This window comes from Lytechinus variegatus, chromosome 11 (genome assembly GCF_018143015.1).
Source record: "Lytechinus variegatus isolate NC3 chromosome 11, Lvar_3.0, whole genome shotgun sequence".
Taxonomy (NCBI): domain Eukaryota; kingdom Metazoa; phylum Echinodermata; class Echinoidea; order Temnopleuroida; family Toxopneustidae; genus Lytechinus; species Lytechinus variegatus.
Genome location: NC_054750.1, coordinates 24,279,203 through 24,306,083, shown reverse-complemented (window position 1 = coordinate 24,306,083; position 26,881 = coordinate 24,279,203). Strand labels below are relative to the sequence as shown.

Genomic DNA, 26,881 nt, shown 5'->3' with positions numbered 1-26,881 from the left:
TTTCCCACCAAGGTACAAGACGAGATTTCTGAAATTTTGTACTTGCATGAAATCCAGAGTCCTGATTGGCTGGATAAGGTTCACAGAACAACAGACGCGGGGTATTTGAGGAGATTACCACATGGGAAGTGTGGCCTTCCCACGAACCCAGGCACTGGAACCGTTGGAATTTGCCACTGGGTGGTCTCTTTGACCAATCAGAGTGCAGTATTCTTGTTTTCAAACTGCTTTTTGTACTTGGCAAATGAAAAGTGTGATCTTGACCCGATTAAACCAATTCTTATTTTGAAACCTATATCATTTCAAAGCATACATATTCAGCTTTATCATGATATAAAAATCATTTAGGCTCAAACATAAATAAAGTGTGAAAAAAGCAGCTTTTGTCAGGTGAAAATATTTATTTTGTAGCATATTTTAGATCAAAAATTTAACCTATATTACAAAATCTTTGAATAAATCTAAACACATGACCTGAAAGAATGATTCTTCTTCTTTACAATGGTACCAAATTCATGAAATTCGATGCACAATTAGAGCAGCAATGACCGAATGAAAAGAGGTGTTTTGGTTCGCATCAAGCTCATTAAATATGCAAAACATCTCAAGTCATGAATATCACTTGGATGAAAGAAGCCACTTTATTGGGACCTGCAGTCTGACTGCCCATCCCCCGATATCAACAAGGAATGGTTATCCTTAAGTAAACAACCACGCACTCTCCCAGATAATCCACCTTCCCCCAAGGAGAAGTGACCTTCATAAGGCCTGGCAGAGAGAGAGAGCAAGAGAGAGAGAGAGAGAGGGAGTTAAACTGGGGGTGATTTTTTAAAAACTTATTGTTATTTCGGCAATTGTGGGTCATTTTGCATCGTTCAAAATTTCAGTTTGATCTCCATCTAAATTACGAATCGTTTTTAGACATGCTAATGTCCTAAAACAAATAGAATACAAATTTATTCTTTCAAGATTACTGTCAGCCAGGAAGCTCTGAAGAGTTTGTTTACACTATTGCGTAACAAGGACAGCTGCAATCCCACTCCATGCTGTTCATCAGCCTGATGCAGTGGCATGCAGTGTTTTATCAGCTCTTATCAGCAGCTGCAGTCACTAAATCGACCCCACCCCAGTTTAAACGAGAGAAATGAAACTTTCCCCAAAACTGAAAGTGGGGTGTCAATACCCCACTTGAGCTCCCATTGACTAACACGCAAGGCATTATCAGCTGTCAGATGAACCCCACCCCAGTTTAAACGAGAGAAATGAAGCTCTCCCAAAAATCTGAAATTGGGGTTTCAAATACCCCACCTGAGCTCCCATTGACACAACACGCAAGGCAATGGAGTTCCTGTGTTATAAGCTGGTGGGGTATTTTTTAAACACAGGATTTGCGTAATGTGGTTTAATTATGGCCAGCCAATAAAGTACTAACGGTAGAGATGTCATATTTCAGCTCATTTGACTCTCTAATCATTCATAATTGTCTAGGAAGTATAACTAGATGATTGTCTTTACCATCGATGAATCAAGAAAAAGCACAGTAAACATAGGAAACACACAACTTAATAAAAAATTCTATACTTTTGGCTTCCCATACTTACACCACAACTTTAAACCTGAGTTTAAGTTAAACTCGACTTCAGAGTACAGGCCTAGAGCTTTACTGTGTATTTTCTTGATTGGTGGTGATCCTTAAGAAATATCAGAAGGGTATCGAGAACCATGACTTAACTTGACTCGATTAAAAGTACTTCACAATTGTAATGTAAAATAGTACTGTGTTGCACATGACACAAGAATGACAGGAAAAACATAGAAAAAGAAAAACAACGAAAGCATTGAATCGTCCTTCTAACTACTTGTCAGAATAGAACTTCACAAGCTGAAGCTAGTCAATTTGATGGTGACATCCTGTAATACATTGTACAAATGTTGTTTTACTTGAATAAACAGACTTTGAAATATGGAAGTATCAATAGTATTACCATGATTATGAATAAATGGAAACCATACAAATATGACACGATCTAGAACTTGCAAAACTGCTATGGATGGAAACTACCATTATAAGGTATCTTCAGCCAATCAAAATCAATGTTTTCATGGCAAAGTTGAAGATTTATACAACAAGGCCCATGTGTCAACCAACATTCTCCTCTCTTTATATCCAAATATCCAGGTCCAAATCATCAGTCAACTTGGCAGTGGCCATGTTTGTCATGTTTGCTCTAGCCTTTGTTCCAGCCAGCTTTGTTGTATTCTTGATCAGTGAGCGCACTTCCAAGGCCAAACACCTTCAGATGGTGAGCGGCATCAATCCCACCATCTACTGGGTCAGCAATCTCTGCTGGGATATGGTAAGTGTTTTTAATAACATTTTGTCATTATTTCTGCGTCACATTAGTCAAAATACATTCATTATTACTATTCTTTGTATTTATAGTATGATCACTGTCATGTTTACTGTACTTTTCCCTTTTGGCCCAAAATGCCTAAAATGGATTGAATTGTGTAGAAATATGTAATCTTTAGACTACAAACTGCCCTCAAATTGGGTTGATAGTGCCTTGCTGAATAAGGCTTTTGTGGAAAAAACACAAAAACTGGGCAAATAATTATAATTGTTTTTACATGTGAAGTTATATATAACCTTACTCTTGGTATGTATGAGAAGACAGACCTTGTAAATACAATGTCTTTGTTCTTACGGTTCTCAATATCTGTTAGGTTCAAATCTATGTGCCCTCTTCTTTTAATCTATGTCTTTGACTTTAAGTACGTCCTCCTACAGTATATTCTTGTATCTCTTTTACAATCTACCTCTGTCCCTTTCTCCCATTAATATTTTCTTTCCCTCCAAATAAATGTACATCTTTTGTCACAACATTTCGTGATTTATTTGAACTATTCTGACTCTTCCCTTATTCATCCTGTATTCATATTTAAGAAAGAGATCAGAGTAATTTTGTAATGTTTTATTTATGTCTGAAGAAAAGAAATTTCCTTTATGAGAAAATACTAATGATACCTCTATTGTGTACCCCTCTTTCAAACTTTTTTACCTTTGAAACTGATCAATATGTATGTCTGAAGAAAAGAAATTTCCTTTATGAGAAAATACTAATGATACCTTTAATGTGTACCCCTCTTTCTAACTTGTTTACCTCTTTGAAACTGATCAATGTGTACACGTACTTCTTCGAAACTTATCTTCCTCTTTCAAATCTTGTCATCCCTGTATCCAGGTTAACTACATGATACCAGCCATCCTGACCATTGTCATCTTCCTTGCATTCAGGATGACGGCTTTCACCGGCGGTGATAGCTTACCAACCATCATACTTCTCTTGTTGCTTTATGGGTAAGGTGCTCTCTTGTTGTTTGTTCCCTTTTTTTTGCTGTATAGAATGTATTTATTGAACCATAAGGAAACTCTTTAAGTAATCATTTGATGGCCCCACATGACTGTCATAATGGTGTGAAGTCTCCAAGATGATATGTTTTACAAAATATTGAAAATAATAGGTATTCTTGTAGATAGAATATGCAAGATGGTGTGTGTTTCTATATTTGCCTGTCTCCACCCAGGTTTAGTAAATGGGTACCCGGTTGGAAGAATTCCTTGAATCCTAGAGCGCCCAATTTGGATAGCTGTATCAAAGCCTCTGTAATGGTATGCAGCACTTGGAAACATTCTATGAAGCAATATGATAATGTTACATGTTATTGTTATAATTAACTTGAGTTTAATTGTCTTTATCCAGATGGGCCATCACTCCCATGACATACCCTGCAGCATTTGTATTCAAGGTACCCAGTACTGCATATCTTTCCATGGCATGTGGTAACATGTTAGTAGGCATCACCACTGTGACTTCCACGTACATTTTAGATTACCTTGGCACAGACGATCAGGTAAGTGTACAAGATCTTTTTACTTCTTGGTATTTGTTTGCTCACTCAGACGACTGTTTCATGAAAGTTGTCATCTGACAGTTACCATACATGTAGAAACAGTCTGATACATGGGCTTATCAGCTAATCAAAACCAAGGATAGTTATACACCTTGGCTCTGTCTATTATTGTGTTATTAATTATTCTTTATTTGATTTTCTGAATCCATGATTCATGCTCTTAATACTTTGAACACTTATCTTTTCTACAAAAAAAATTATTCATACAGTGTACCAATATTTTTTGTAGGATCTGTGCCATTCTTACTTTTCTGCATGGATGTATCATTTTCATCTTGTGAATGATTGTGTTGCTCTCAGCTTTTTGATAAGTGTATTTATGCAAATTAAACTTTGAAAGAGATAATCTGTGTACAGCTCAGTTCTTTTTTCCTGGTAATTGTAAAATTCCTATGTACTATTGTATTATTAAGTGTTTATTACTTATTATTTAAAGACCTTTTCATTTGAGGTCTGTATCTAAAATATTAATGCGAAGAGGTATGTTAGATCTTGTTCTGTACATCATTGTAATGGTGTTTAATGGGGTAATAACGATAGGTTTGCCTGTATTTGTATATTCTTTTTCTATAATCTCAGTTGTTTTACTTTATTTTTCCTATTGGTTAATTTCAGTATCTACATAATGTTAATGAGGTTCTGAAAAGGGTATTCCTGCTCTTCCCTCCGTACTGTCTTGGGCGTGGCCTGATGGACATGGCGTCCAATGAACTGAAGGCTCAGGTTCTCAGTGAATACACAGGTAAATAATAAGGAGATTAGGGGATGGGATGGACAGGATAAAACAATACACTGAGTTTTTAATTTATTTTATTTCTGTATTCTATAAATCAAAAGAGCATATATCGTCGCACGGCCGGCAGAAGGGCTTTAGCTCGATTTTCTACAAAAAAAATTGGGGGGGGGTTGTTCAATGCTGTATGATAGAGTTTTGATAGCTCTTTCATGTGGTATAATTGCCTACAATGACGAATAATGACGTAAAACGGTACAATCACTTGCTGTGAGACGATTTACTAAAAAACTCCTTTCCAGGGTGTTAACGCCCTTCTGTCAGCTGCACAATGGTATATTACAAATATTGATTATCTGAATTGAAAGAACAATATATAAAGTGGGGCAATGCCATGAAACAAACAACTTGTAGTATTTCATTTTCCTCAATTCTTTCTTTATTTTGCATAGTGCTAAATCCATGATAATTCAAGGCCATTAAAAATTTTCCTATGAACAAGAAAACGGAAACAAAACATTTTGGGAAGAGCCCACATGTAGGGAGTTGGATGCACATACTTTCCTTTCTGGATTGTCCTCATTTTCAATTTTTAAAAATTCGCATTACACACAGTGTATTTATGTGACAATAATGAGATGTAATATGAAGTTTGATATCAAATTGATTGTTTCATAAGTCTTGACAAGTCTTTTTTCCCCTTTTATTGTGTAGATTACACAGCTCCCGATCCATTCCAGTGGGATCAACTTGGAAAGAGTCTCTTTGCTCTCTTTATTGAGGGCTTCGTTTTCTTCATCCTGACTCTCCTCATTGAATATAGATTCTTCATTACACCCAGGTAAATTATTAATCCCTGTTTCACAAAACTTGTTTCTTATAAGAAGTTGTTAAATGCCATTATAAGCTACCTGAATTGTGTCATTAGATTGGCTGAGAAAGTGGATTTTCATTCAAAGTCATCATTTGTTATTGATACTGAAGTGGGTTTAATTGTGAAGAGTCTCTTTGCTCTCTTTATTGAGGGCTTTGTTTTCCTTATTTTCATTCTCCTCATTGAATATACATGTACATTGTAGATTCTTCATTACACCCAGGTGAACTATTAATCCCTGTTTCACAAAACTTCTTTCTAGTAAGAAGCTGATACATGTACATGTAGTTGTTAAAGGCTACTGAAATTATGTCATTTCATTGGCCGAGTGTTAATTTTGTATTCAAAGTCAGCATTTGTTATTGATATCAAGGTTTTGTGAAACATGACCCTGGAAAAGCATATTTATAATGGGGAAATTGAATAGCAACATAGATTCATCTGTTGGAGATAGTGTTCATATTTGTGAACTTGGGCCTATAGGTTGAATGCACCATTCTAGAAAACATTATGATTGCAATAATAATGCAATAATTAAACAAATGTGGCAATCGCTCCTAAATCTTTTCGATTATACCGTGATTTTACAATTAAATCTGGTCTGATGCTTCTAATGCAATATATCTAACCATTAAACATTTATTTGTTTCTATGCCAGGCAAGTTAATCCTCCACCCAGCTTGTCTGAGCAAGAAGATGACGATGTTCAAAGAGAGAGGCAGAGGGTACTGACTGGAAGGGCCATGAACGATGTCATCCGCATTGAAAACCTTACCAAAGTAAGATTCCTTCCACTTGTAAGCGCAATGTATATGTACAATATATCTTTTTGAAAGGAGGTCACATGGTACCAATTTAGCCAATCACAGCTCGTATTTACTGTATATCACTTTGTTTGCAAATCTGCACATTAAAGGAATGAAATAAAATTGTTTGCCTTAGAAATTGTCTGACCAGCCGCAGCTCAGTCGGTAGAGTGGTGGTTTCACAATCTGGTGACTTATGTTTGTTTTCCACTTGATGTGCTTGTTAGTACCCTTTGAAAAGGCAGTTATCCCCACAACTAGGTCCCTCAAAGAGGAACTTGAGCCTTTGGTCATCTGGTTGCTTGTTTTACAAACAAACATGCTTTCTTAGCAACCAGGTTAAAAAAAAATCACCATTTAATTTTCAGTATTTTTTATACAGTTTCATTTCATTTATTTTTTTTTACAAAAATGCCAGTGAAAAATGGCAAATTATGTGGTATACATGTACAGTAGCTAGAATAATAAAAAGTTTTAAAACAGCTTTAGCTCTAGGAGATATATGGTTGGATTCAACTTTATCAAGATATTGTATCTAATATCTCTATCTCTCTTTTTTTCTCTTTTCTCTCTTAATCACAATCCGTTCTACTTGTATAGGTTTACAGGACTAACAGAGGCCCTATGACAGCAGTTGATAAGATGTGTGTAGGCATTCCAAAAGGAGAGGTAGGTTTTGTTTTAATTTCCTGCATGATGATGTTCTAAAATGTATATTTCAATTGCTGGTTGTTGATAATGTAAAAATGTCACATTATTTTTAGATCTTCAATGTCCAATGTCAAATATATCTGTGCATTACTTCTCTACTGCATGCACCTCAAGGCATAAGTTATTAATATACACAACACTATTTTCAATATATGCCACTCAGATCAAAGGCTCGGGATGTTCTGAGCAGATAAAAATTTAGAGGGTCAGACCATTGTTCACACACAAAACCTCATCGCTCCAAACCTTTTTCTAATGAGAACGTTCTTGCATCACTGCCATGGGTGACATCTAAAAAATGCCTAACATATCGGCGTTAGTCACTAAACCATCAATCGAACCTGCTTTAGTGTCAACCTGTATAGGAGGACCCCCTTTCTTTAAAGACCACAAATTTGGTTTGCTGTGGAAATTTCCCCCATTGAAATATGTATTATTGTAAACTATCTATTATCATCATTATCATCATCATCACCATCATCATCATATCATCATCACCACCATCACCATCATCATTTTTAAAAACCTGTAAACTGAAACTCTATGTCATTGGTTTTGCAGTGCTTTGGTCTGCTTGGCGTAAACGGAGCTGGCAAGACCACCACTTTCAAGATGCTTACAGGGGACACCAGTGTGACCAGCGGGACCGCTCACATCAATACCTTCAGTATCCTGGATTCTATGCAGGATGTGAACAGGTCCATGGGCTATTGTCCTCAGTTTGATGCTCTGGATGACCTGCTGACTGGCCAAGAGCATCTGGAGTTCTACGCCAGGGTGAGGGGAGTCGTTGAGGAAGAGATACCAAAGGTAGGTTGAGACAGTCCTGTTTCCCAAAGTTTTGGTATACATGTAGATCTAGTTCTCACAAATCCATGAATTCTATAACTATTTTATTAACTATGCTATAAACATGCTGAATCCTCAGTTCTGTTCACAATCTTTTATCCTGAAACCCCTAGGTTGCTGATTGGGGTATCCGCAAGCTTGGTCTGACAGAGTACAGAGATCGGTCGGCAGGGACGTACAGCGGAGGCAACAAGAGAAAGCTCTCTACTGCTATCGCCCTCATTGGGAACCCACCAGTTGTATTCTTGGTAAGTCAAGTTACAGTGTTTGGAATACCCTATTGCAGGCTGTGTTCAGGATCTTTTCCAAAGGAATTGCATACTTTAGTGTATATGTATATTTTCTTCAGATGCCTGGATAAGATTACTAGAGTGTAAATTGTATTTTTAATTTGAAGTCATTACACCTCAGATAAATTTTTGCTACCTTATATTCGGCCGACAGGCTCAGCTACCCATTGGTCACCACAACACATCTAACAAATCCTTTTTCTTGGTATCAAGAAGGTACTGCAAATATGCAGTATACCCCTTTCCATTCCTGCTAAATTCCTTTTCTAAATCTGATTTTTATTGACCGTTTTTATCTCTGTTTCAGGATGAGCCAACCACAGGGATGGACCCCAAGTCAAGGAGATTCCTCTGGAACTGTATCACAAGCATCGTCAAGGAAGGAAGATCAGTGGTCCTTACTTCACACAGGTATAAACAATGATACACCGTTCTTGATTGTATCGAGCTCATTATGATATAAGATAGTGGTCCTTACTTCACACAGGTATTAATGATAATGCACCGTTCTTGGTGTATCTAGCTCATTACGATATGTGGAAGCGCCGTTGTGTAGCGGTTCTGACTCTCGTCTTGTAATCAGAGGGTCGCGTTTTCGAATCCCACCATGGCCTAGCGTCATTAAGCAAGGCGTCAATCCACACTTTGCCATTCTGACCCAGGTGCTAATTGGGGACCATTAGGAAACAACCGTCATTGTGGTTTGCTTAGCAAGTGTGCGCCTAACAGGCTGCTTGAAATGCTATGAATCCAGTGACCAGATAATGATAATTGTGAAGTGCTTTGAGCAGTTGTAGATTGATAAAGCACTACATAAATGCTAATTATTATTATTATATAATGTCTCTATTGGCTTTCAAAGGACTTGGATATTACTACCCTGGCCTAGTGGCTTTGCTTCATAGCATTTTACAGTTAGCAAGCATTTCAAGGAATGAATCCTTCCTGGGCCTAGTAATACAGACCTAAACGATTGATTGTAGGACTGATTTGTACGATTCATGTTTTTGAGTAATTTTGGGTCTGCATGCACTTACGAAATGTTGCGTAATTTTGGAACCGCGTACCCGGGGATCACAATTTTGGTCTCAAAAGTTGCGCGAGACTTGAAAGTAAAAAGTCAGTGAGCGACGCGGTCAAAAAATTTCGTGCAGCGGATTTATTGCTAAAAATGTTAAGGGGGGGCTGAATCAGCCCCCCCCCCCCCAGTCTTTTTAGGGTTAAGAGAAGAGAGGTTTTGGAGAGATGGATGGAGTTTGTTCCAAAGACGGGGGGGGCAAGAGATTGAAAAGAGTTGAAACCAGCCTGTTTTTCTGGATTTTCGAATGATATGGACCATTTTGTACTTTGAAACATGTATGTTTCTATTAAGAAATTCTAAAGATAATGATAATAATTGAATTTCTGTTATTTGCAGTATGGAGGAATGTGAAGCCCTATGTACCCGGCTAGCCATTATGGTCAATGGCAAATTCAAATGCCTGGGGAGCACACAACATCTCAAAAATAAGTGAGTACTGAGTTCTTCCACATTATGCTGTTAGTGGTTATTGGGTTAATTACTCAATCAGTAATTCTTTTATGGTCAATGATCAAATGATATTGAATTCAAAATTTTGAATATTGAGGAGGCTTGATAAGGATATTTCTGATAATGCTCTTCAGTGTGTCTATAAAATGGCAGTCTCCTGTGTTCAGTTATTATATATTTTAAGAAAAAAATTTACTGCACATGGTTTTGTATTACTGTTTATTTTTTGGATTATTTATGTATATTTTATATTTAAACATTTTATACATACGGAAATGAAAGCATACAAAGACAATAAAGCATATTGAAATTGTAAATGAGACTCCTTTAATTACATAGCCCCTATAAAGATGACATGACATTTTTTTCTAACTCGTCCCCCGAGTTACTATTACCTCATTCCCTCATCTTATAAGTCATTACCTTGTCTGAATAATGTGTTACCTCGCCTTATAGTTATAAGTCAAGGGAAAAAGTTAGTAACTCAAGTTAGAAAGAAAAACGGTGTCACCAAAGGGGATTCATACTTGATTAATATGCATCAAAGATGAAATTCAGGCTACTCAGCCACTGGAATCATTTTGAAGTCAATCATTTCCCTTCTCTCTTTACCAAGATTTGGTGATGGTTACACCCTGACTATACGGCTTGGAGGTGACGTCCCGCAGACTGCTGCCCTCGTTGACTTCATGGATGTGGAGTTTCCGAGCGCTTCCCTACGAGAGCAGCACTTCAACATGCTAGAGTTCCAGCTGTCGTCCGCAGACACCATCCTCTCCAAAGTCTTCCAATACCTTGAGGATAAGAGATCGAGGTTTAATATTGAAGACTACTCGGTCAGCCAGACCACGCTAGATCAGGTTAGTTTATGTTATTTGTACTTTGTATTTTAGGCCCAATCGCAGCAGCCCACACCTATGTGGGCTGCTGTAGCTTTCTTGTTACATATATTTGATCTTAAATTTGTATAACCAGCTTTCTCTGCTGTCCTATTGTTAGATTAAATTTGTTAACGAATATTTTGTTCATGTATCCAGTGCTTAAAAATAATTTGTATCTTGCAGCACAATATGGTTCAATTTCTTGCCAAAGGAAATTGGGTCATGGCTACTATTTGAACCCAGCACCCTCTGGTTTAGTCCGGAGACTAAATCCACTTGGCCACAATGCTCCAATGTGTGTAGGTTGTTTCCAGTGTCACTACAGACAACAACAAAAAATATTGAATTTTTCCTTTTGTTACAGGTATTCATTAACTTTGCCAGTCAACAGAGGACTGGAGATGAGACTACTGTTGAGTTGACTCTGTTCCCACCGTCGGCTAATAACGTCCAGGCCAACAACAGAGTCGCCCTCTCTACAGGTAAGAAACTTTCTTTTGCAAAGCTATATCTTTATTCCATAAAAAAAACTTTTGCACGTCAGACCTGTGTACCATTCTTACATGTATGTTAACTTCTTATGTAAAAATCATTGGAGGAAGTGTTTCTATTAAATAGTATAATTATGTCAAAGACTAATAAAGTGAAATTTAATTGATATTCTTCTCCATTCTTGCTGAACTTATCAACTTACGATGATTTGATAGCAATCCAGCCTTTCATATTAACTTGAAAACAGAGAAAATCCATTTCCGGAAGGCCTCTCGTGTGGGGGTTGGGCGAACATACTTCTTGGAATTGCCCAAATGATTGATTTCACCAAAGAGGAAAAGCTTTTACTGCCTTGATTAACTTATTAATTTTCTCACATTATTATTCTGCTAGACATAATGCATGCACTAAATTTGGGATAAACAAAAGATTTCATATTCCTGGTGTCTTTTTATCTCAATTTTGAAACTCTGTTTGCAGATTAACATAAAGAGGGATTGGGGTGTGGGGGCTCAAATATCAAATTTGTCCGTAACCTTGACAATTTTTTTTTTTCACTATTCATTTTTCTCACAAATTTGATTGTTCTGCTTTTCTGGCTCTGGCTTTTGCAATATCTTTTCTAGCACCTCATTTCCCATTAACTTTGTACATAAAATGATGCAAAGCCATATCAGAGCAAGCAGTGATTTCATTTAATTTCAATTCTTTTTTTAATAAATAGACGGAGCATCGGCCCGTTACATTCCTACACCCCACGAACTGACCAGTATCAACAGCAACGATGTCCCTCTACAGCCAAAGAACACTAATATGAGACATCAAAGACAACGTAGTGGCCAGCTCGATAAGGTTACGGTCAATTCCCTCTTCGCTGCCCCGCCCCCTCAGCCTATGGCTGCCTCGTCGCCCATAGCAACGGCACATCCGCAGAACACTAATAAGATCATGACGCAATACGCGGGCTACAGCAATCCCATTTACGACGGCAATGGCCCACCAACGGAACCGGTCGTCAGGTTCACGTCCACTGACCCCGGTGTGACTCCAGAGGGCGGTCTCCAGATGGACGAAATTGATCTATCATCTCAGTGTTGAAATATATTGACTTTATTTAAAGCTTTCTCGCCTTGACATTCTGAACACTCGACAGTGTGTGACCCTGTACTACTATTGAATTCATGTTGACTTTCATGGCACTGAGTGTGCCCTTTCAGAAAGAATTTGATTTTATTCAACTGCGTCACAGAGATGATGCAATATTGACTTTCTGCTTTGAAAATGGTTTATGCTTTCTACTTCCGGTACACAGAAATGAGACATGTAGCCAGTTATATGATTTTTATATACATCATTCTTCTTTAGGAACCTTGTACTTTTTATTTTTATATCACTAGGGGCACATAACCCAAAGCTTAGCAATAATCGTAGAACATTTTTCTACGATTGATTCCATTGACTACAATGTACAATCATCGTGGAAATTGAGTATACGATCAATCGCTAACTTTTGTGTTACAGGACCTACATGTAGGACTGCTATTTTACCGTCTTTACTACAAACATTCTTTTTCCTGAAAATACTTAATCGTAATGCGCAAATCCACAACATTATTATATCCTATCTAAATCATTCTATGTTTGTATGTGCAGCAGAGGAATATAGCATAGATAATGTGACAAATGAAGTACTGGGTGAAATGTATGTTGATCACCAAACCTTTGAAATTTAACCAATGGTTTTTGTATTGTCCCTTGAAGCCAGCGTTAACATCATTTACTGTATACTTCTTTCTGCATTCTGATGACAATATTCAGCTGTATTCATTTATGATTAGATGTATGTATGATTCGATTTAGATTCTTACAGGTGGAATAAGAAGTCAGAGCTAACATTGCTGTATGCTGCCTTCATGAGAGCCTGGAACTGCTGCATGCAGAGGAAATATCTGTGCAATTCATAACAATTTCTTGGTAGGATATTATTTATCCATTTCCATAGCTCATAATCAGTGGAGGATGTAAATTAGTTTTCTGGACCAAATTGATTTATTATTTCCCATTCCAGAATGAACACCCTTGTTTCATTTTCAATAGTACAGGTAAGATATCCTGTTCAATTTATGATCCTTTATAGAAAAGTACAAAGCATTGTCACAGAAATTAGGAGTGTAATGAATTACAAACCCCTGTTTTATAAAGTGTCTTGTTTTAGCAACTGTTATAACCTACATGTACTTGAAGCCTCAAGCGAATTGACATTTTTTCTCCAAATACTACGCCACAGTCACATCTTTGCATATATGTATATGTAAATTTTAACATAACGATGAATGCTGCGTTAGAGAGAAATATTCTGCAATATACACAACATATACACTACAATATAAAGCTCAAAGGAAGATGCTTTTACGTATTGATATCTTTTCAAGTGGCCAGCTGGTGAGCTACTGTCACATCAAAGCAAACAGGATTCTTTACCGTTCTTGTTGCTGCTGCAATGAGAGTGCATGCTACAGCATAACATTTGTAATTATGCGAGTAACAGCACAAGCAAGAAGAGGTAAATGAGTTTGAACAAAAACGCCTAAAGATCGTTATTTCAATTTGTGTTTACTTGTCACAGTTTCTATTTCTAATACTTGCTAAATGTAGCACAGTCCTACATGTACATGCGATTGTCAGTGTGTTGAGTACATACATGTAGTGAGAACACTCATTGCTCTGTATTGGATGTGGCCGTCTGTCATTGTGATCTGGCTATTCCACAGGTCATATGCAAATATGTGGCTGTGGCATTTATCGATAAAGATTTCATACCTCTGTAGATTCTTCAAGCATTCCATAAATGTGGCTAAGTTTGCTGGCCTGGGCCCAGTCTTACATAGAGTTATGATTGATCCAATCAATCGTAACTATGAAAATCCATCAGTGTCATAATTTTTTCTACAGGAAATTTGCAAAATGTCCTTTGTAAACAAAGGAGAACACACCAAATTGTCAAGAAATCAATGAATTTATGGATATACATTCATATGTAGAGAAATCTTTTGAGCAAACATGCATTTTATATGTTGACTTTGCTGGCTTTCCATAGTTGCGATTGATTGGATCAATCACAAGTCTTTGTAAGACAGGCCCCTGAAGTTATCCTCTTGGTTTATCATTTTGACCAATCCTTGACTTGAATCATTCATTGTCTCAGGAAATTGCAATTGATTTTAATTCATTAATTAATGCTAAGTTACAATAGTATTCTAATTACTTTAATACAGTAGTGTTATCGTCACAGTCCATTGGCATTTGTTAACTAGTAGATTGTTGATTATGGTATAGCGAATTCATGCAAGTTTTAATCATTAATCATTTAGTTTGCCGGATGCTTGATGAGGAAGTTCATTTTAAAAACTTGTAGTGGTGGATTTATCAATTAGAAATCAGTAAATTTTCATTTTTCAACAAACTAATCCTTTTGAAAGTGGGCAAACGCACTTATGTTTTAAGTGCAAACTGTTACATGTAGAGTATGTAGAATTGGAAGCAGAATAACATCCTTGCAGAAGGAACAATTGTCATTATTTCTCAATAATGCTATATAGTATTCTATGGGAAATAAAACCTACATGTATTTGCTGTTGTATTTTTTAAACTCTTTCATGAACGTCACCTACATGTAGTTGAGTTACTGGTTTCTGACCAATTTATTTTAACTTCTTTGTTTTTACAAAATGCTGATTTGACATTGTATATAGATGCTTTTACTCTGTATATAACCAATCTGAAATCATGTATAGCATTAAATGTCATCTAATGTATGATGGAACTAAGAGGTTTTGATCTGAACCAATGGCATGGTTTTCTCGTCATGGTTTTCCTTTCTCTTGAGCGAAATTAACGATTGTTAGATTTCCTTGAATCATTTTATTTCTTTTATGTTAATTCTGTTTTTCATGGCAATATGATATCATGCCTTTGACATTATATACTGCTCTTTCTAATGGTAATATTTCACATATCGATGTTATAAGAAAATAACAAAATTTGTTTGCACAATTAGTGGAACTATATGTCTTCATTGTATGTCACAATATTAGCCTTCTGCTACAGAGCTTGCTTTTTAATACCAACTTTCATATTGCAATGATATAAACAGCATATCATATAAATAATAGCCAACAACTTGTATATGAAGATATTGGCACGAATATGGTAATATCTCATAGAACAATGCCATGTTCATAAGGATGAAAAATATGATTTTGATACAAAACCATTTACTAGGAGCTCATCTTTGATCGCCACTTTAGAGGCCCCATTTCACAAAGAGCTACAACTAATATGGAATCTCTGCTACGGCAACTTCTATGGAAACTTTGATGGTGATTGGCTGCTGAGCCCCGTTTCCATGGTAGTTGTTACAACAGCAAAGTTACTTTGGTTGGTATTATTTGTGAAACTGGCCCCAGAGCAGAAAATGTTTGAAAATATGTTTCAAAATGAATAGTAGTATCAGGAGATCAGGTAATTAAATGATTATTTGTGTGTCTTATTCTGTGTGACCATTCACAGTGGTATTTAATTAACATCTATTACTTAAGCTAGTATTGTATCAGTACTCTTTAGGTGAGCTCTTGTATTTATTGATAGATTGAATATTATTATTATGTATGATTATCAAATCTTGTGTACCTTGATTGCTGTGAGAAGTTATAGTCCGGTAGATATATGCCATTTTTAACTGTTGCATATATTCTCGTATTTGAGCAAGCGCTGTGTAATTTTAAGTGTTGCGATTGCATCACAAGCAGCTGCCACATGTGCAAAGACAAATTGGCAACTTTAATTTGTTTTCAAATAGGAAACTTTTATTTGTTTCCAATGCTTCATCAATATGGTGTAGTACTGTGTATGGCAAGCAAAGTTGGCTAGCTTTCCATACTCTGGTCAAAGATTGACCTGTGTCATCATAAGTTATAATGATAAATTCCATTGATTTTTTTTTGTAATTTAGTTATGGAATCTGACACACATATTTCACAAACATGTGTTGTTTTTTCATTGTTATGTTTTTTGAAGTTTTTATGTGTTATTTAAATATTTATTTATCTCAATGAACATTGCGTGACATGGATCGAGAGCAGCTTCTGTGCAATTTTCATGGCTAATGTGTTTTGTTTAAAGTAGTGATCAGTGTGGGTTTTTCCTCGGAGTGAAAATCTAGTTCAATGTATATCATGTGTATAATATTAGATCTAAAATAGTGATATTTTTGATAAATTATCTAAAATAGTAGAAAAGTCTGCTGGACAGAGAATGGAATTATAAACAGTGGGGATGACTATAAGAAATGTGTAACTTTACCATGGAAATTTATGATGTTTAATTACTAGTAATGCCTTTAAATGACTCAATTATGTTTATCCAATATACTTTGAAGTGGGAGTGGAAATTATCTCAGGTACACTTTTCATAATTGAAGTAAAAAGGAACATTATGATTTTTTTCATGGATATATATAAAGTACTTGCTCGAGAATTATCTTTGATTCTAATATCTAAATTGCCATAGATGTATAAATCTTTGTAATATATTAGAGATAAATTAAGTGCATGATAACATTACATAAACATGTAATACTTTCTGATGTTAAAAGGCTTAGCAGTGTTGTGATTTTCAAGGATTTTCTTTGTGTGTTCATGTTATACCATCATACAAGTACATGTAGATCAAAAACTTCATGACAAAAATATTATTTACAGAATGGTTGGCCTTATGGCCTGCAGGCAACGCAGAATGTTATTATATCGCACATAAGCCATTCACGCTTATTATAGTATGGATTTTTATGGATTATGTTAAAGTGATGGAGGTTTTCGCCTGTTTGCAGAGTAGTGTCATAATTATAGATTCATATCGCTTATAATGTACGATCATGTGCAGTTGATCACGCCAAATTATTGAAAAGTTTTTGAGGTAAACTGCTTTCATGGTTAACTACTGCTGAATCCAGAAAGTGATACATAAGCATACTGTATTCTGAAACTTGATCAAGTTCAATCAAGCTTTCCAATACTCATTTCGTCGCACGCACCACGAACTGTCCTCTCTGCGCACTTCGATGCGAATGTTAAGCGCACTGTATCTATTCCACGAACCGTCCTCTCTGTTCAGTTGCCCACTGTGGCGTAAATAATTAACTTCAAGAAAATATAAAGATAAGGGATGAAACTTTGGAACCTGAACTTTTTAACGAAGACACTGGTAAATAATTTGCTCTCCTTGTAGGTGCACTTATTGCTGGTTTAAAAAAAAACTTTTCTTTAAATGCGTTTTCTGCCAAAGTAACTTTTGCATCGAAGTACGCAGAGAGGACGGTTCGTGGTGCATGCGACGATTTATAAAGGTATTGCACAATCTTGTGAAAAGTGAGTTCACTGTGTTATATCAGATTTGAATTTGAGTCTTCGAAAATTGAGAGTCATAGATAGTCAGTATTATCTGGGCTTCTTATTCAACATTATAATAAAGGCCCGGTCCCACTGCACGGATGCAGAGAGGATGTAAAAACGGAAAGAATCTAGCCATCCTTTGGAAAACGTTATGTATTCGTTGTGTACAATTTGAATACGTGTTTCATACGATCTATCTCCGTCAAGCATCCGTCCACTGTGATTTCATTGTTCGCCCATTTTGTCCCATTGTATGGAGTGGATGAAAACGGATGGAGCCACCCCGGAATTTTGCTTGTCCGCTGTATCCGTTATGAATAAGTTTTGTGTCCGTCGGCCAGTGGGACCAGGCCTTTAACATCTGCTCTACAGTGTGTACATCTTCTAACAGTGTCTTTAGAATAGGAATTGTATTAAGATGGTTGTATTATGTACTTTCTTTTTGGCAGATATTATACCATAATGGTGTAGTGAAGTATATCAAATTACCTTTTACAAGGAAATGTTTTGTGTTTTATACACAGTGTAATGCTGTAATATAGCTCATTACACAACTTACAAAATACCAAACTGTTATCATTATAATTACTTTATATATTGCAACATTACAACCTCTATCTGAGGAGTTTTAGTAAAAAAATATATACATTATGGTGAACTGAACTTTCTATGTACGCATTTAAGCTTCCATATCAGTATGCGTAGGCACAAATCTTAACACTTTCGTTTCTAGCACTGTTGCGTAATATATTTAGTTAGTAGATGTCATGCCCCTCACATCTGGAGTGAATTTGAGATTTTAGCTTGGGTGACAATGTATCGTGTGCCATGTAGGAAATATGTATGTTGGTCTTCATTTATTGCTTGGATTGATTCCTTTTCAACGTTTCTAAAGCAAAGTGAATGCTATGACTCATCGTTTGTGTATTCTCTTCATACCTAAAGTGTACTTTTTGTAAATCTTACCATTTATGCCATCGTGGATCTGTGCAGTTATCTTTATCTTTCATTGCTGTTCATGGTGAATGGATACGTAAAATGTGAGCATAATTAAAAACAACAGATGTTGCCTTGTCAAACTGAAGAATGAATTTTCTTCTAATTTGTTATTTATTATTGAATATAATTTAGCTTTATCCTTATACCTTATACCTCTATTGAGCTACTGTGGTTTGCAAAGTGTTAAATGTATGGAGGAATGTAATTACACATCGTTTGATGTGGGTGGAGGGGGAATGGAGATTTGTTTTGAAGGAGAATGGATCAGTGGGCAGAGGAGAACGAGATACAGGTTGAAAAGGAAGATGATTGGTAGAAAGGGAGACAAAAGAAAAAGATGGAGAGAGGAAGCACAGGAGGGAGGTGGGGAAGGGAAGAGAAATGGGCAGATAGGTAGGACAGAGAGGGATCATAGGGTTGATAGATTCATCTACATTACAGGCCTACTGTAGGAAACCGAAGTTTAAGAAGTTGATGACTGAGGGGTAAAGAATTCCAATGTTATGATGAATCATATGAGAGAGAGGAGGGGGAGGAGAAGAAGAAGGGAAGGAGGGAATGAAGGAAAGAAAGAGACAGAAAGAAAGAAAGCATTATCAATAATGTCAATATTTTCAAGGGAAGAAATTGAACGAGGAGCTTTGTTGCCCAGTCTTAATGGAAGTGATATGTATGCATATGACCTGATAAATAATGCTAGTGTGATACCTGCAGGTTTTGTTATTTGTCATTTTTCCCATACCTTATTTTATTCAATTTTCCTCTCTGTCATTCCTCAATTGAGATTCTTTAATCATATACTTTCTGTTTGTTCCTTTTCCGTCTTCTTCCTATTCTTTCTCTTCCCCGGGGGGGGGCCACTTCCATTCACGAGTGGATACCATGCGCGACCATGGGGTCTCGAAAAGCACCCTAAACACGTAATTTCCATATTCTGAAAATGCACCCCTTAACAAGTATTGGCGTGTAAAAACCTACCCTTAACAAGTATTGAAAACAAAACGATACTCTTGGCAAATATTCCCTGAAATGAACCCCTAAACAAGTACAGGAATGTTTTATTGTTACGGGTCCTTCGGTCGTCGGCTTTACCTTATTTGGTTTATTAAGACCCCACCTTCTACACCTCGCGCAAATCGGACTCTAAACACGAAGTGTTGGGGCAAAAAAGGACATTCTTTATAAAACATCTTAATTTTGTTTTATCATCCCCGCAAATTCGACCCTAAACACGTAATTTTCCTAGCGAAATAGATACCCTTTTTTCATTATTTTTGTGTTTTTGACACCCTTATCACGTTACGTACGTAACGTGCCCAATCGTGAAAAGGACATCCTTTTTACGTGTTTTTTTTGGTCGCGCATGGTATCCACTCGTCAATGTAAGTGCCCCCCCCCCTCCGGTTGTTTTACACAGGGTTTTCCCACTAACATTTCTGTAATTTATGCTTTAGACATTTAAGTTTTTTTTTTTACTTGCCCAAAAGAAGAATTGACTTGCTCCAAGAAAGTTCAAACATTAAACATACATGTAATAATAATTCCCTCTTTAGTAATCTTAAGCTTGGCCTTTCAGAGTGTTGGAATATTGTTACAAGTGATTCTGCAGTTTTCAAAAAAGATTATGAATTAGGCATTTAAACAGCCAAAAGAGTTTCAATTTATTAACATTGTACTTGCATATATGGGTGAGTTTCTTCATTTTAATTTTTTCACTTTCCCCGACATAAAATTTAACTAGCCTCAAGGAAGTGTGTAAATGATTGTGTCAGGCCCTGTTTTACTTTAAATAAACCCCTCAAAAAAAGTTCTGCAACTCAAGTTTGAGTGCAAATAAATTTCTTAGTGTGCCATCATCATATGTAAAAGTGGTATCATTGGAAAGTATGATTATTCCCCTTTACGATCATGTGTCATTTGTAATGCTAGTGTTATCATGACATACACAGACATGATAAATATGCAGCAATGTAAAAAATGAAATGTTGCAAAATTCGTTGCCATGTCATGTTTGAATTCTGCAACTCAAACTGCAAGTTTGATTGCTCATAAATTTCTTAATGTGTTATCATCATGTGTAAAAGTGATATCTTTAGAAAACATGATTATTCTTCTTTACAATCATGTATAATGCTAGTGTTATCATGAAATACACAGACATGATAATACGCAGCAATGTTAGAAATGAAATGTTGCAAAATGCGTCGTTTCCAATAGCGAATTTCCAATTGTTTCGAGGATGGACCGAGTGCATTCACTGTCACCTGCATGCAGTGCATGGTGGAAATTCTATAGAATGGAGACTCTTGTTAAAAATCAATGCATTTTGCAACATTTCACTTCTGACTTTTCTCAATGTTCAGGGTGAGTGCATATTCCATGATTTCATTATCACAGCAAATGGCATGTCATTGTAAAGAAGAACAATTCAGCTTTCCAATGATACCAGTTTCATTTTTTATACTTCATTAGCCGAAAAGATATCATCCCAAAAAACTGAGTTGCAAAACTTTTTTTGAGGGGTTTAGTTGAAATTCGCACAGCTCAAATGATTTTAAGTTCCTTTCGATTTGACTTAGGCAAGGTTTACTTGACTCTATTAACTGGGTTGAATGCATGAAATCAAGTTTTCATGAATTACATGTATGAGTACAAGACTCAATAGAGTCTTATTATTTGTTAGATACAGTTGCATCAATGAAATGCATTTTTCTTAATATGTATGTGTGTGTGTGTGTGTGTGTGTGTGTAATTTTAAGATCAGGATTACAGGAATTACCATGATTATTAATTAATCACCGGTATTATGTGCAAAATGCCAAGTTTTACCAAAGTTTTTACTGTGTTCAATTATTTTTAATTACATCATTCAAAATATCAAATCTTGTTTTTCTCCAGTTGTATTACACTATTATAATCTTTATTAAAAAACAGAAAATGACTTTTGTTTTTGTGGATTATTTTGCAGATTACTAAGGATTGTTGCTTGTCTGTGTTGATTTTAAAATGGCTCATGGGAGATCAGGACAACTACCCCCCGGACAATTACCCCCCCCCGAGGACAATTACCCCCCGGACAACTAACCCCCGGACAATTACCCCCTGAGAACAATTACCCCCCGGACAATTACCCCCCGGACAATTACCCCCCCCCCCGGACAACTACCCCCCGGAACAATTACCCCCCAGATAACTACCCCCGAGGACAATTACCCCCTGACAATTACCACCGGGAACAATTGCCCCTCCCCTAGGACAATAACCCCTGAGACAAAAGGAGTGCACAGAGTCATACGTCGGTCGGACGTACGTTTGACATAAGAAGTACTCGAGTATCTTGGAATCAAACGAACGCCGTAAGAAAGCTGTAAAAGTGATCTCCATCCATAGGCGGATCCAGGAGGGGGGCGAGGGGCTCTCCCCCTCCTATTAGCAGAGCAAAAAAATGGGGAAAAAAGAAAAAGAAGGGGAAAGAAAAGAAGAAAAGAAGAGGTAAAATAAGAGGAGTGAGACGAGTGGAAAAAAAGGTCAGGGAAAGACTTGGAAAATTATTTTAAAATATATTTCATGTCACTATATTAAATTTTTCGCATAGCCTGTTCGATGAGATACATATCTTGCTAAATAGGCTGATATGTAAGTTTTGAAGTCGATATACAAAGCATATTTCAGCTCGGACATTATTCATTATTTTGTTTGATTTACAAACTGATTTTTTGAGTGCTCTGTTAAATGGTGTGAATATAACTTGCAGCTTGCGCTATGCGCTCGCATTATTTGATTTGCCAAATTATATAACAAACTACTACCCCCCCCCTTTATTACAATTTACCAAAACTTTCGTCTCACGATTTGCGCTCGCATTTTTGTTAAAAATATATCAACTCACAAATCCTATTCATGATTACAAAAGTGCTTAAAATATCCAGTTTTTAGGCCTCAGTGTCAACACATTTCACTCAGTCATTAGGCTTATTACATTAATAAATATGATAATAATATTTTCATAAATTCTAAATGACTAAATTGTCCCTTTTCAGGAAAGAATATCGACAATATCACAGTTTCATAAGTTTCATATTGCGCTTAGGAAGAGGAATAAGAAAGTTGTCATCATTTTCATATGATGACAAAATGTTCTTAGACCTAGAATGTCCAGGTCCTAGGTCAAAATAATAAAGAAGATATCAGCTCGCGCTTCACACTCGCATCATTTATTAAGTGCCTTCCACATCCACTTCACAATTTCCCTACACGATACGATTGTGCTCAAATTCACAATTCTCATACAGGAATATCAAGTATTTTGCATTATTAATTATTTTCGTGATGAAAATATCAGAATGCCCAGATTTTGTCTAACTCTAAAACATGCGCACAACATTGAGATACGCAGCTTCATCTTTATTCAAAACGTGCTAAAATTGTCCAGATCAGATGGCCCTTTGCGCTCGCATAATTAATGTAGGAAGAAACCAAATTACCCATTCTTTTTCATGATTTATAAAACATGATTGGAGTGTCCCATTTTTGTCTCACCTGCATAGCAGAGTGAGACTATATATAGCCGCCGCTTTTCCGACGGTGGCGTCAACATCAAATCTTAACCTGAGGCTAAGTTTTTGAAATGACATCATAACTTAAAAAGTATATGGACCTAGTTCATGAAACTTAGCCATAAGGTTAATCAAGTATTACTAAACATCCTATTAGAGTTTCATGTCACATGATTAAGGTCAAAGGTCATTTAGGGTCAATGAACTTAGACCATGTTGGGGGAATCAACATCAAAATCTTAACCTGAGGTTAAGTTTTTGAAATGTCATCATAACTTAGAAAATATATGGACCTAGTTCATTAAACTTGGACATAAGGTTAATCAAGTATCACCAAACATCCTGCATGAGTTTCACGTCACATGACCAAGGTCAAAGGTTATTTAGGGTCAATGAACTTTGGCCGATTTGGGGGTATCTGTTGAATTACAATCAAAACTTTAAAAGGTTTTGGATCTGATTCATGAAACTTGGACATAATAGTAATCAAGCATCACTGATTAATTCTCCACCCCGATTCACCCTTGATGATACCTCATTATATATCTTCATTTTTTATGTTTAATTTTGACATAACTTTGTATATTATTTTCGTCTATTTATTTTTCATTTTTGTTTACTCCAATTTTACTTTTGCCAATTGTATTTTACCTATGCTTTGATATATTTTTGTTTTTCGTTTTTATTTTTGTATGCTTGTTTTATGTTGATATCATTTGTTATTATCATTTGTCCACGGCCTTGCTGGAAAGCAGCTTCTAGCTGAAAGCAGGCTTTTTAACCGGGATTAAATAAATAAAATACAAAATACTGAAGAACCTGCGCGCATTTCAGGTCACATGCAAGGTCAAAGGTCAATGAACTTTGGCCGAATTGGGTGTATCTGTTGAATTACCATCATAACTTTGAAAGTTTATGGATCTGATTCATGAAACTTGTACATAAGAGTAATCAAGTATCACTGAACATCCCGTGCGAGTTTCAGGTCACATGATCAAGGTCAAGTAAGGTCAATGAACTTTGGCCATGTTGGGGTTTTTTGTTGAATAACCATCATATCTCTGTAAGTTTATTGGTCTAGTTCATAAAAAGTGGACATAAGAGTAACCATGTATCACTGAACATCTTGTGCGAGTTAGAGTAGTTTTCAAATTCAGCACTGCTGCTATATTGAACCGCGTGATGCAGGTGAGATGGCCAGAGGCATTCCACTTGTTAGGTCTCAATCATTTTTTCCGCTCGCGATTCGCGCTCGCATCAATTGTTTGGTTTTGTACCTATACCGTTAATGATTACCAAAAGTGCTAAGAATGTCATTTTTGTTAGGTCAGAATGTCATAAGAAATTCAGCTCGCGCTTCGCGCTCGCATTATTTAATAGTTGAAATATGTAACGTTTTAATGGCTAACTGCAAAACCTCCTTACAGGTCCCTTTTCGATCAAGCCAGAAACCATATTAAAAATTTCTGCTCGCGCTTTGCGCTTGCAGTAATTATCTAGTTACATACGCATCTTGTTCAGGTTCACAAACGTTGCCCTGAATAGTCAATTTTCAGGTTAAAATATATACATGCAATTCCAAAAATTTTCAGCTCGCGCTTCGCGCTCACATTGCTTTTTCGATGAGATTCATATCTTGCTCAATATAGGCTAATATGGAGCTTAAAATATCAAGTTTTGAAGTCAATATACAAAACATATTTCATCTCAGATATCGAGCTTTCATTATTTTTCAATTTACAAATTGATTTTTTCAAGTGCTCTGTAAAATGTCCGTTTTAGGTCTAAATATTAATATTTTCAGCTCACGCTGTTCGGTCGCATTATTTGATTTGCATAGGCCTACTTCTTTATAAATTCTTACAAACCGTCCTTAAAATGCACCTTAAACGAATTGTTTACTATCATGATTGCCAATTTGTTTAGAAAAAACACTGTTTTTTATTATGTCATATTGTTTACAATTTAGTAATTTTGGTACTTAATTTCCTTCTTTAATGTTGCTTTCATCCAAGAATAATACATAAAAAACAAAAAACAAATTTTACCATTTAAGACTTAAATGGTAAAATTATAAGGTGTTCTTGTGTGTATTATCTTTGCATAAAGTTTTTTAGCTTACTGGAAAGTGCACCAATTGTTTCATAATTTTTAGCTTCTTGTTAGTTGAATTGTTTTAAAATAACAGGATTATAGGTCCTACTTGACAGTGTTAGTGTTGATAGTTGCGTTATCGACTTTCAATATATTTCTACCTTTAAAGGTGTCTTTTTTACGTTTTATCTATTCGCCTGATTTCTTTCCTGAAACTGAACCCAAAATAAATATTTTAAAAATCAGATCAGTTGGAATCAGAGATATTCAGCATTTGTGATTATTATGACTAATCGTGTTCAATTGATCTATGAAAACTTAGTATGAGGGCCAGTTTACACATTTTCTGATGAATATATGCGTAGCCAAACGGGAGGTTTCGGGTGCAAGACCCCCTCCCCATTTTTCATGATACAGAAGGCGCCGCTAAACCAAAAAAATAAAAAAAGAAGAAAGTGAGAGAACAGGAAAAAGAGCAATATAAAAGAGAAAGAAAAAATTATGAACGTAAGATAAAGTAGAAAATATTTCAAAAAACCTGTGCCACCGACCAAACTTAAAATGGGTCCCGCTTTATTCTAACATTGATGCTGAAGAGGATTTTCTGGGGGTAATTGTCCAGGGGTAATTGTCCTCAGGGGTAGTTGTCCGGGGATAATTGTCCTCGGTGGTTATTGTCCAGGGGGTAATTGTCCTCGAGGGTAATTGTCCGGGGGGTAATTGTCCTCGGGGGGGGGGGGGTAATTGTCGGGGGGTAGTTGTCCGGGGGTAATTGTCCGGGGGGTAATTGTCCTCGGGGGTAGTTGTCCGGGGGGTAATTGTCCAGGGGGTAATTCCTAGAACCAGCTTATGGTGTGACGTTGGTGAAACCATCATATCTTATTGTATATCGATCCAGTGCTTTCATCCACCTCATTCGGCAATCTCGATCATTTGTGCAATTTACAATAAGAAAAGAATTACTACGTTCGAAATGCCAGTTTTCCTCCAAGAATCCTAATGAATGGGTCTGCATGAGGTTGATGAATGCATAATTTAAAGGGCAAGTCCAACCGAGGAAAAAGTTCATGTGAATCAATAGAGAAAAAATCAAACAAGAAAAATGCTGAAAATTTCATCAAAATCGGATGTAAAATAAGAAAGTTATGACATTTTAAATTTCGCTTATTTTTCACAAAACAGTTATATGCACGACTCAGTGATATGCAAATGAGAGAGTTGATGATGAATTCACTCATTATTTCTTTTGTTTTTTATTGTTTGAATTATACAATATTTCATTTTCCACAGATTTGACAATAAGGATCCTCTTGGATGAACCACAAAATGTTTAAACAATGGTCATTCCACATGTTCAGGAAGGAATAAAACTTTGTTTCTCATGACAATGACGAGAAAATTGAAATATTTCATATAATAAAATACAAAAGAAATAGTGAGTGGGTGATGTCATCAGTCCCCTCATTTAACCCTATCTAGGCCGGGGTATTTTGGGAGTTCATATAGCCGGGGGGGGGCCTCCCAGGCCCCCCCCCCTAAGATCTCGGCCGTCGACCGCGCGATCGCGCCGAAAATTGGCACGCGGGTTGCCTTGGACATAATCTACAAGATTGTATAGTAATTTATTTCATGCGAATCGCT

General features: G+C 36.3%; 1 protein-coding gene across 2 annotated transcripts in view; it reads left to right on the top strand.

The window, feature by feature from the left end:
* Positions 1 to 16,783, top strand: part of LOC121423581 (phospholipid-transporting ATPase ABCA1-like) — a 91,416-nt gene extending 74,633 nt beyond the window's left edge. For both annotated transcript variants that reach the window (XM_041618945.1, XM_041618944.1), the window contains 14 exons: positions 2,180 to 2,357; positions 3,246 to 3,361; positions 3,765 to 3,915; positions 4,591 to 4,717; positions 5,423 to 5,549; positions 6,241 to 6,361; positions 6,989 to 7,057; positions 7,661 to 7,909; positions 8,062 to 8,196; positions 8,546 to 8,649; positions 9,656 to 9,748; positions 10,386 to 10,629; positions 11,015 to 11,132; positions 11,867 to 16,783. In XM_041618945.1, the coding sequence (XP_041474879.1) occupies positions 2,180 to 2,357; positions 3,246 to 3,361; positions 3,765 to 3,915; positions 4,591 to 4,717; positions 5,423 to 5,549; positions 6,241 to 6,361; positions 6,989 to 7,057; positions 7,661 to 7,909; positions 8,062 to 8,196; positions 8,546 to 8,649; positions 9,656 to 9,748; positions 10,386 to 10,629; positions 11,015 to 11,132; positions 11,867 to 12,240 (2,206 nt within the window). In that variant the 3' untranslated portion in view covers positions 12,241 to 16,783. The remainder of the gene's footprint in view (positions 1 to 2,179; positions 2,358 to 3,245; positions 3,362 to 3,764; positions 3,916 to 4,590; positions 4,718 to 5,422; positions 5,550 to 6,240; positions 6,362 to 6,988; positions 7,058 to 7,660; positions 7,910 to 8,061; positions 8,197 to 8,545; positions 8,650 to 9,655; positions 9,749 to 10,385; positions 10,630 to 11,014; positions 11,133 to 11,866) is intronic.
* Positions 16,784 to 26,881: the final 10,098 nt, after the last annotated feature.